Source organism: Suncus etruscus, chromosome 1 (assembly GCF_024139225.1).
Source record: "Suncus etruscus isolate mSunEtr1 chromosome 1, mSunEtr1.pri.cur, whole genome shotgun sequence".
NCBI classification, from domain to species: Eukaryota; Metazoa; Chordata; class Mammalia; order Eulipotyphla; family Soricidae; genus Suncus; species Suncus etruscus.
In genome coordinates this window covers 188,868,393-188,879,845 of record NC_064848.1, presented here as the reverse complement: position 1 = coordinate 188,879,845, position 11,453 = coordinate 188,868,393, and the positions used below count along the sequence as shown (strand labels likewise).

The 11,453-nt window shown below is 52.4% G+C and overlaps 1 protein-coding gene across 2 annotated transcripts; it reads left to right on the top strand.

Moving 5' to 3' along the window:
- Positions 1-2,134: 2,134 nt before the first annotated feature.
- Positions 2,135-6,321, top strand: LOC126017918 (keratin, type I cytoskeletal 14). Of its 2 annotated transcripts, none has more exons than XM_049779992.1 (8): positions 2,135-2,641; positions 3,769-3,851; positions 4,395-4,551; positions 4,705-4,866; positions 4,943-5,068; positions 5,161-5,381; positions 5,653-5,672; positions 6,054-6,321. In XM_049779992.1, exons 1-8 carry the CDS (start codon positions 2,135-2,137, stop codon positions 6,149-6,151), a joined length of 1,374 nt encoding a protein of 457 aa, XP_049635949.1. In that variant the 3' UTR covers positions 6,152-6,321. The 2 variants fall into 2 exon arrangements, with proteins under 2 accessions (XP_049635949.1, XP_049635941.1); XM_049779984.1 differs by lacking the exon at positions 5,653-5,672 and adding an exon at positions 5,494-5,540.
- Positions 6,322-11,453: the final 5,132 nt, after the last annotated feature.

The window sequence follows — 11,453 nt, the reverse complement described above, 5'->3', positions numbered from 1 at the left end:
TCTAGAGCTGGGGGTACACTAGGTCCCATCAGACACTGTCATCTCTCCCATTACCCCTGCTGCCCCAGAAAGCTTGCCTTTCCTCAGCATCAAGAGCCCCAGGCCAGGCCATATGCACCCCCTTTCCCCCTACCGGCATGGGGTGGGTAGAGCTCTGGGTCAAGGTTAGGGAACTCATTCTGATGGGGGAGAAGAACAGGCCTGAGTTCCTTGCTGGGGTTCCAGGATCATGGAGGTAGAGAGGGCTACTTCCCTCTAGACTGTGTGAGTTTATCAATCAGGGGTTTTCTGTTGCTAAGTCTGTCTTTTGGGGTTTGTCTTGGAGAGGGTGAGGGGGGCCTCTTGCACTGACTTGAATCAGAAAGGAGGAGGAAAGCTTTTCCTGCTTCTCCGACCACCCCCTCCCCAAAGTCTTTGTAGTGAAGGGAGATAGGGTGGGGGCTCCAGAGTCACACAGGTGTTGAGCTCCGCAGCCCATATCCCTCTGGCTCCCCTGATCACTCTATGTATGGCATTTTTCTCTGGTGAGCCCCGCCTCCTCAGCCCAACAGACAGTGCCAACAAGAGCCTTCAAAGCTCAGTCTCAGACCCGCCCCACCCCAGGAAAATTGCAGGGCGGGCCTGGCCATGCTTACTCACATCTTTGCGGGCTCAGCGGGGCTCACCTCACCTACCTCTGAGCCCACAGTCAGCCTCAGCATTGTTTTCTGAGCTCCTAAGCCCGGGCTGGGGGTTTGTGGTCCTTAACATGACTCCTATGAGGATGACGGTCGTTGGGTGGCTCCCCTTCCCTTCCCTTCCCTTTTGAGGAGCAGCTGGTTCTAGGAAGAGCAGCAGCCGCCAGCAGGGCTGTTGGGGCCTGTCTGGGGAGATGGGACGTGTCAGGCAGCCCCAGACAAGACCACATTCCTCCAGACTTGCCTGCAGGGTCTGCGGAGCTGAGGGGCTGGCAGGAGTCAGGGTGGGGTCGTAGGGGGTGCCTTAAAGGTTGCTGAAGATATGGGAGGGAACTGAGGTCTTCAGCAGAAAACTTCCAAACCAGGGCAAACAGACCCCCCATGTCTATCCCCATCCCTGTCCCCAGAGAGTTCAGAAAGCAGGGACCCTCAGGATGACTTCCAAGTATCAGATTACCCCTTCCTTGAGTTTCAAATGCTTTTCTTGGGCTAGCTCTGCAAAGAGCCCTGCCTGAGGAGACCATTTTAACCTACTCTGGGGTTTAGCACTGTGTACTAAGGGGCACAGCTTGGCCTCCAACCAAGAGAACCAGACTTAACCATACCTGCTTCCCAGGTCTCCCCTCACTCGTGTGGCCAACAGGGAATCTGAGACGGTGTACGGTGCTGCTGATGGCTTCAGTTCCCACTTTGCAGATGGACAAATTGAGGCACAGAGAAGCATGAGTCCTGGGTTTTACAGCAATAAGGGCAGAACTGAACTCTTTAGGGAATGCTTTAGCCTAATGGGGACCTAGGCCCTTGCAAGGATTCTTAATATCTGTACCTAGGACTAGAGGTTTCTCTTCAGAGGGGTTACCCAGGACAGCCTGAATGTGGGGTCTAGGGAGGCAGTTTCAGAGAGGGACCAGTCCCCAGAGCCTGGCTTCCGGGTTACACTGGTGGGTATGGAGTCACATTGTTCCCTGGATATGGACATCCCTGGTGCCTGTGGGTATACCTGCAACCAGGTGCCACCTGGAGTCAAAGGCCAATATCAGAAGCCCAATTAGCTAATGCGGTGTGAGTAGGTCACCAGGTTTAGGATGCAGATGGTCCTTGCTCCCTGCCACCCAGGGCAGCCAGCACCGGAGCTTGGGGGCTCATGGGAAAGTGTAGCCGCAGGCCCACTCCTCCTTGAGTGAATCACTCCTGGCAGGACCAGAAACCCCAAACACCCCAAACAATGAGTTTCCAGTAAAATATGACAGACATGACGAGGCGGAGGCGAGGAGGGGCCTGGATGGGAGCTGGCACTGCCTGTGGGTGATGAAAGCCCAGGGGGCCGGAGAAGGCCAGGCCCAGCCCTCTCCCTGGGGTATAAAACTTTGCATCCTCCTCCAGCTCACCTAAGCACGATCCCTATTACCTGACTTCTCGTGCTCTCTCTGCTCTTTTGCTCACTCGCTCTCAGCACCATGACTACCTGTAGCCGCCAGTTCTCTTCCAGCTCCATGAAGGGCTCCTGTGGCATCGGTGGTGGCTCCAGCCGCATGTCCACTGTGCTGACTGGAGGCACCTGCCGGGCGCCCAGCACCTATGGGGGCCTGTCCATGTCTTCCTCTCGTTTCTCCTCCGGGGGCGCCTGTGGCATGGGCATGGGGGGTGGCTTCAGCAGCAGCAGCTTTGGTGGGGGCCTGGGTGCAGGACTCGGTGGAAGTTTCGGAGGCGGTTATGGTGGGAGCTTTGGTGGAGGCTTTGGTGGGGCCCTGGGCGGTGGCGATGGCTTGCTCTCCGGGAACGAGAAGGTGACCATGCAAAACCTCAATGACCGCCTGGCCTCCTACCTGGACAAGGTGCGAGCCCTGGAAGAGGCCAACACCGAGCTGGAGGTGAAGATCCGAGACTGGTACCAGAAGCAGCGCCCTGCCGAGAGCAAGGACTACAGCCCCTACTTCCGGACCATCGAGGAGCTGCGCAGCAAGGTAGGGGGCTGAGGCATGGCAGGAGAAACTGTTCTAGCCCTGGCACTGGGAGCTGTGGGCATCCGGCCCTGAGCATGTCTAGATCCCAGGCAGGACATACTCTGGCTCCAGAACTCTTCTTCTGGCCCTGGAACACCCCAAGAGTCAGGCCAGTGGGGAGTAGATTCCTTCCAGGTTCAGGGCAGACATTCCTGGGTTCAGCTCTCCAGACTTGTAAATTCAGCAAGCCCTGCCTTCACAATTGACAGAGAGGAGGTGGATTCTTGGAGAGGAACTGGATGAATGGGGGAACCAGCCCTTTCTTCCTTTCCTGCCACCCTCAGGCACAGGGGAGCGGCACTAACGGGACCAGGTTAACACCCAAATCACTCTTTAATTCATTAGCCTGAGCTGTAGGGCAACGCCCAGGAATCCTGACATGGGCTTGTCCCTCCTTTAGTCAGGATTGGGGGGTCTTGTCCTACCCAAGAGAGAGCCTGGTGGGTGGGTGTCTCTGTCTCCATCCTTTAGAGGTGGCAGCCTTGGCTGTCTGGCTGCTGCTTGCTGTGGATTAGGGTAATTAGGTAGTAAAGGCAGGAACTCCTGTCTGTGCAGGGCTCCATATTTACCCATGTTATCTCTGATCCACTCCAATCCATAGTGCAGGCTGGGTGTCCTTTTTTTGAAAGATTCTACTGACGGTTCCCTGTCCTGTGGGAGTGGGAATGGGTGCTAATGCAAACCCAGGATGGCAGGACTGGCTGACGCAGAGGAGAAACAGGTTGCAGGGCGGGGTGGGGGCGATTCTGGAAATTTTTAGGTGTTTAGATGTTTTCTATAGCAGGGGATGAACCTGCCCAGACTTTGCAGCAGGTTCAGTATAGGTCAGAACCCAGACATGAAGGCTTTTGACCTGGAAATCTGGGTTCATTTCTCCTTCTCTACTGAGCATGAGCCAGCTGTCCCAGAACAAAGATAGACAACCAGAATTATCCCCTGAAAACTGTCGCTGGCAGGAGAGGACCTTGCGGGGCCAAGATCAGGCCCAGAGAGTGAGACTCTAATAACAGCAAACACTTTTTTACTGACTATGAAAAGATTGGCCATTGCCATCTGTGACCAATATCCTATGTCTTTCCCACCTGCAGATCCTCGCAGCCACTGTGGACAATGCCAATGTCCTGCTGCAGATCGACAATGCCCGCCTGGCTGCTGATGACTTCCGTACCAAGTGAGTCTGGGGCAGTGGCCTGCCTGCCTGGAGTGGTGCACTTTTGGGGCTGTTTCCTCTGGGTGGGGCACTTTTGGAGTGGAACTGGAGTGCCAAAATGGCATTGAGTCCAAGCCCTTCGGGGTGCTTATATAAATGCTGGAGTCTGGGGATCATGATTCAAACATTTTGAATAGGGCCGATCCTGTCACATAGCCAGGCCTGGGAAGCGTGGCTTTAGGGAGAGGCGATTTGCACCGCCCCACCTGCCTTACAAGTGCATCAGGAGGGAACCATAGCTGGAGGCCTCTTGGGCCATTGTGAAAGCTGCTCCCCTGCCCTGATTCTGCAGCAGAATGAGGTGCCCAAGTCCCTGCCCTCCCTTCAGGAATGTTTAGATCTGAGCACTGAATGGGCACTGTGTTCAACACTGCTGTGCTCACAGTTGGCTCCTGCTCTGCCCACAAGGTGCCAGCCATGGGAAGAAGCTACGGAGAGGAGAGAACAAAGCCTGTAGTGTGACCAGAATGGGCATCTCATGCCTTTTCTCTTGGATCATTCCAGGTATGAGACTGAGTTGAACCTGCGCATGAGCGTGGAAGCCGACATCAACGGCCTGCGCAGAGTGCTGGACGAGCTGACCCTGGCCAGGGCCGACTTGGAGATGCAGATTGAGAGCCTGAAGGAGGAGCTGGCCTACCTGCGCAAGAACCATGAGGAGGTGAGGGCGCCCAGTAAAAGCCACTGTAGAGGTTGAGCTGGGAGGGTAGAGCTGGTAGTGGGTGGTATCTCCAGGAGTCAGCAACATCTCTAGGAAGGGGCCCCCATGATGCCAGAATGAGGCTTCTAAAGTTGGTTGCTTTTAACCATGCAGGAAATGAGCTCCCTGAGAGGACAGGTGGGTGGAGATGTTAATGTGGAGATGGACGCCGCTCCTGGTGTGGACCTGAGCCGCATCCTGAATGAAATGCGTGAGCAGTACGAGAAGATGGCCGAAAAGAACCGCAAGGATGCCGAGGACTGGTTTTTCAGCAAAGTGAGTGTGAACCAGGGTGGAAGAGTCCCAGGGGAGTTGCCTCCCAGAACTGTTTCAATAAAAGTTTTCTCTGCAGACCGAGGAGCTGAACCGTGAGGTGACCACCAACAGCGAGCTGGTGCAGAGTGGCAAGAGCGAGATCTCTGAGCTCCGGCGCACTGTGCAGAACCTGGAGATCGAGCTGCAGTCTCAGCTCAGCATGGTAAGGGCACTGCCAGGCCAAGGGTATGCCCAGGACTAAGAGGGAAAGGAGGACCAGTTATGCCTACGTCTAATTCACTCTTTCCTTCACAGAAAGCCTCCCTGGAGAACAGCCTGGAAGAGACCAAGGGCCGCTACTGTATGCAGCTGTCCCAGATCCAGGACCTGATCAGCAATGTGGAGGAGCAGCTGGCCCAGCTCCGCTGCGAGATGGAGCAGCAGAACCAGGAGTACAAGATCCTCCTGGACGTGAAGACTCGCCTGGAACAGGAGATTGCCACCTACCGGCGCCTGCTAGAGGGCGAGGATGCCCAGTGAGTGGGGACCCCTCCCTGCTTGTCCATCACCATGATTCACTCACTTCACCCCCTCTTCCCACCATGACCTAATGATTGAATGATCTTTTTTTTTTTTTTGTCTTCACAGCCTCTCCTCTTCCCAGTTCTCCTCTGGCTCTCAGTCATCCAGAGATGGTAAGAGTCTCCTCATTCAACTTGCTCTTTAGACCACCTTGTCTCCCCCAAAATCTTGAGCTAAAGCAGGACTTCTTGGGGGGGGGAACAGATGAATGAGTACCTTCTCAAGAATTTCTCACAAACCCCACTGCAAGAAAGGAACTTTAGTAAAGCCTTCTTGGTGGTTGGTCTCTACTTCTAGCTAGGCTGTCCATGATAGACCCCAAGGCACTGAGGTCAGCACCATGGACAGAGCCCCCCACTTGGTTCTATCCCCATCACCAAATTATTTGGGTTTAGTCTAGGTCCTTAGGTTGTTTCAGCCTGAGGACATAGACTGCCCATGACATGGGGGAAACCTTCTCTGAAGGAGACATGGCAGTGGGTTCAAGAATATAGTGATGCCAGGGGTATTACATGTAGGGGGTAAGCAGGAGGACAATTTTAAGACCCCCTCAGCCCTTTTGCTCCTCCCTTCTGGCCTCTTTTTTGCCCAACCACTGCTGGTAACACCCTTTCCCTCTTCCCCAGTGACCTCTTCCAGCCGCCAAGTCCGCACGAAGGTCGTGGACGTGCATGATGGCAAGGTGGTGTCCACCCATGAGCAGGTCCTCCGCACCAAGAACTGAGACTATCCAGTAGTACTCAACCCAGGAGACCCTGTATGTGCAAAGATTTGCATGAAGATCCCCTCTCCTGCTCACCCCAGTCTCTTACAGCCCAAGCATTTCACACCGAACCCTACCTCGCCCTTGCCCCCTCCTGGCAATCAATAAAACTTATTATCTCTATTGCACAATGTCCGCCTCTGCTTGGCCATTGTCAGGAGAGAGGGTGGGAGAGTGAGGGGGTGCACCTGGCTGGGGCCCCTGGGACTGGGGGAAAGGGCCTGGGGGAGGACTGGGCTCAGGTCCCAGGATAACTTTCACCATCTCAAAGACACCAATAGGTCTCTGTGTACTGGGTCATAGTGTGTTCTTGGGCATGGAGACATGTGATCATGCTCACTCACTCCTAGAGTCCCACATTGGTTCTTCTGCTGATTCATTCTTTTATTTATCAGCTACTACTGAAGGCCTTCTGTGAGCTTAGGAATATTTTGTTCGTTAGCTTTTGAGGCCACACCCAGCGATGCTCAAGGCTTACTCCTGGCTCTGCTAGAAATATACTCAGGAATATACTCCTGGAAGTGTTCAGCGGACCATTTGAGATGCCAGGGATCAAACCCGGCTCTGCTGTATGTAAGACAAGTGTCCTACTTGCTCTACTATTGCTCTGGCCCCAAACTTAGGGAATCTTTTTTGTTTTGGGGCCATACTAAGCAGTGCTTAGAGCTTAGTCCTGGCTTTTCACAGAGGAATATATTACTGATAGTACTCAGGGGACCATATGGGATGCTGGAATTGAACCTAGGTGTGCCATGAGCGAGACAAATAAATGACCTACCCACTGTACTATCTCTATGCCCCCTCTTATGAATTCTTTTTTTTTTTTTTTTTGGTTTTGGGTCACACCTGGCAGTGTTCAGGGGTTACTCCTGACTCTATGCTCAGAAATCACTCCTATCAGGTTCGGGGGACCATATGGGATGCCTGGATTTGAACCACCGTCCTTCTGTATGCAAGGCAAACACCCTACCTCCATGCTATCTCTCTGACCCCCCTCTCAGGAATTCTTAACATTTTGTTCACTGGGAATTAATTCCTCTGAAAGATATAGAACATCTGTCTTTTCACATGCACACATCTATTTACAAGTCATGGGTCCCCTTGAGCTCCTTTGTGGAGATGTCACACCCAGCAGGGACTTACACTTGGCTGAGTGTTCTCTCTTCTCCAGCCCATATGCTTTGCATTCATTCAGCTGACTGAATCAGCCTGTTGTTAGGGCAGAGAGAACCAGGGATCATCATTTCCAAACTTCAGTCTCCACATTTGTAAAGTGGGCATGATGATAGTACCTAGCTTGTGGGTTTGTGTGAAGATTCTTTAGTGCCTAATGCATGGCAGGCTGGGGGTATTGGGTAGCTATATCTCAGGCATGGTGACTCCAGTCCTGGCTTTGTTTTCTATTAGCTTGAAAACCAATTTCTCCACTTAGAAAGCAAGTAAGCTCTGGTCTTGGTGGCCATGGGGAAACAATCAATGAATGCATATGAAGAGCAGATTGAGGACACTTTTATGTGATGGGGAGCTGTCTTGGTAGTGGGGGTGCTGGCAAAGGAGGAGGAAAGGAAGGAGCTCATCTGCATGAGTAGTGAAGATTCCAGAGACAGGTGGGGCACAGTGCCTAGGGCTTGGAAAGCTCCGACTCGCAGACTAGTCATGGTATCAGTTTCAACAGCTCACTTGTTTGGAGCATGAATGAAAGGGGAACTGAGGATGTGACCAGGGTTAACAACAGGCTTAGTTCTGAGGGCCAGGGCAGATAGTCTAGACAGTGGACCAGATATCCACTCTAGTTCCAGTGCCGATAGGCCATAAAAGTTTGGGCAAAATCTTCTTTCCTTACATGGAGAACACATATGCTGACTCTAACAGGCCAAAGGAGGACTTGGTGATCTCATACAAGGCACTGGGTTTGGCACAGTGACTAGCACATACCCAGAGCTTCATCAATGGGCATAGAAGAGAGTGAGTTAATGGGGAAAGAAATGGAGTGATGTGTGTTCCTCATAGCCTGGCTTTAACCCTAGGAAAGGGAGGTGAGCTTTGTGTCCCCAAGTTCCCTGTACTGCTGTCTCTTTCCCTGTATTTGGCAGTAAGAAGAGTTGAACTGGGGTGATCTTGGGTGACAGGGGCTATTGAGGAAGTGAGAGATAAGTTCGAGAAGGGCCAGACAAAGAGGAGGGGTGATAGAAGGAGTCTTCTAGTAGCAGAGGCTGGGAAGGGAAGCTTTGTTGAAGGACCTGGGGGGAGGGCTACAGGATGCCCCCAATGATGGCTGACCCCCTAGGCCTGAACTTGGGCTTTGAGTAAAGAGCAGAGAACATTAACAGTTGTCAGGAGACCCTAGATTATAATGTTCAGCTGGGCACAGAGATTCCCCTGACCACCCAAGCCTGGCAGGGTGCCAGATTCTAGTGCCACCCCAAAGGGAGCTGTCTTATATGAATGCAGGAAACTGAGACTTGGGAGCAGGAGCTGGGCTTCTGGGAGGAAGCCTGGGGTCCAGATGGTGATCAGAGGCCACTCGCTGCTAGTGGGCTCAGAGGTGGGTGGGGGAGGCCAGGTAGCTGACTTCCATGTGGTCCCATCCTGGGCAGGGGACCCTAGAGGGAAAGGGTTCCCAGAGCAGTTGTCCCAGTGCCCCACACAGAGGCCACTGCATTTTAGGCTCTTTCTTCATGATCCCTGCTCCAGGGCAGCACTGAGTCATATAACTGACACTCTTGTTCCCCCTCCCCAGCACCCTACGAAGACTAAGTCAGTCTCCCCACCCCCAGCCCCACTTCAATTCAGACAGGAGCCAGGAAAGTGACTCCACAGCACAGTCCAGTGGACACAGCAGGAACTGTCGCTCAGAGTTCAGGTTCCACTTGGCCAGGTGGGAGGAGCCGGGCTCAAGGTCCAGCCAGGGCCAGTTAGGCTGCTTGGGCTGCTGTTCTGGCCTGCTTGCTCTGTCTCTTTCTCTCTGTCTTTGTCTCTCGTTCTCTGTTTTTTCTGTCTCTGTCTCTGTGTCTTTCGCTTTCTCCCAGTCTCTCGCTCTTTTTTTTTTTAATCTCTGTCTCTTGCTTTCTGTCTCCCTGTCTCTTGCTTTTTGTCTCTGTCTCTCACTTTCTGTCTCTGGCTTACTATCTCTGTCTCTCTCTGACATGGTGAGCTCCACTAGCCAAGCCCAAAGGTTTTGTTCGATGGGATGGCACCCATCTTGAAATTTAGAATTGGGGGTGCACCTTGAAATTCTAAATTTGTAGAGTTTGGGAGTTCTTTTTTTTTTTTTTTTTTTTCAGAAGGACTTGGGAAGTGTTTGGGGATGATAATGGCTCCCAAGATGATCCTTCCAGCTCCTGCTCTGGGGATTGGTTCTTCCTTGAGGCCACTCAATGACCTGGTTACTCTCACATGGCCACCAGTCTTGTAGGCTGAAGTCCCAGGTGGCTGTTGGAGCCTGAGATTCAGGAAGTTGAGTCCTGGCCTGATCTCCCTCTCTGAACTGGGTGGTGTCCTGAGGTGACAGCGGATACAGGAACATGCAGGGCAGATACAGAACAGAAGGAAGGACAGACACCAGCTTGAGAGAGAGAGAGAGAGAGAGAGAGAGAGAGAGAGAGAGAGAGAGAGAGAGAGAGAGAGAGAGAGAGAGAGAGAGAGAGAGAGAAGGTATGAAGACTGCTGGGCTAAGACTAGTGAGAATCGTGAGAATCGTTTATTCACACATCCATTATCCACTCAGTCCTCATTCATTCCTTTACTCACTCTCCAGATGTGTTTATTTATTTTTGTTTTGTTTTCTGGGCCACAGAGAGTGGTGTTTAGGGCTTACTCCTGGCTCCGCAGTCAGAAATAATTTCTGGACTCAAAGGACTATATAGAATGCTTGGGATCGGGGCCGGGCAGTGGCGCTAGAGGTAAGGTGCCTGCCTTGCCTGCCCTAGCCTAGGACGGACCGCGGTTCGATCCCCCGGCATCCCATATGGTCCCCCAAGCCAGGAGCAACTTCTGAGCGCATAGCCAGGAGTAACCCCTGAGTGTCACCGAGTGTGGCCCAAAAAAAAAAAAAAAGAAAAAAGAATGCTTGGGATCAAACCCAAATAACACCTTTCCTGCTGTACTATTTATCTGCTCCCTCAGATATGCTTATGAAGCTTATTCTTTTAGATGTGGTGGAATCTAGGGGGGAAATTGTGACAGAACAAGGAGGGAGACCAAGTGAGGGGAAAGGGCAGAGTGGAACCCAGGCGGTGTGAAGCTACCTCCAGGAGTGACCTCTTAGTACAGATGTGGGAGTAGCACCTGAATACCTTCAGGTGTGCTTCCAAACAAACAAACAAAAACAATTGCTAAGATGACAAAGACAATGTAGGCAGCAGCAAAAAAAAGTGTTCTGCCTGGGAACACTGGAGGCCCCTTGATGGAAGAAACCAGGGTCCCCCAACCTTTGCAGACCTCCTCCTCTGCCCCAGGCCTTCATTGAATGGGGAGTCAATAATGAAAGCAGAAATCCCTAAATCAATTTGGCCTATCACTTCCCTTTCAGAAAAAGATCACTGGGCATCCACTGAAACCTGTCCATCTTTTTCTTCTTCTTTTTTTTTTTTTTTTTTTTTTTTTGGGTTTTTGGGTCACACCCAGCAGTGCTCAGGGGTTACTCCTAGCTCTACACCCAGAAATTGCTCCTGGCAGGCTCGAGGGACCATATAGGATGCTGGAATTTGAAACGGCGTCCTTCTGCATGCAAGACAAACACCCTACTTCCATGCTATCTCTCCAGCCCCTGCCCATCTTCTTTAAGTGATCAAACTGCTCTCCAGGGCCACTCAAGGTGACTACCATGTTCCAGATGGTTCTAGCATTGTTGTCCACTTTGGGAAAGACAGAATTGGAGGAATAAGGTGATGGTGAATGTCCCCAGAGATGGTGGTGGGAAGGCCCTGCCCTGCTCAGGAAAGGTCCTCCTGGGGTCGGCCCCATAGATCTTTCACAACCTCATGACACCCTCATCACACCTCCTCACTGCTCACCCACTGCTCATGCTTCCCAGAGGCATCATGATTCACCTCTCTGCCTCTGCCCCCAGCCATGCTGCACCCAGTCACCCTGCTCTCAGTGGTGAAGGCCTCTGCCATCAGCCACTCTCTGGCACTGACCTTGTAGTCATTTTCTGCCCCATGGGATTCTTCATTCCCCAGCTCCTTCCTACTCACCCTCACTCACATCTCTGCTTCAGGGAAACCCTCCCAGACCTTCCCAGTGTTTTCCCATTTTCTTC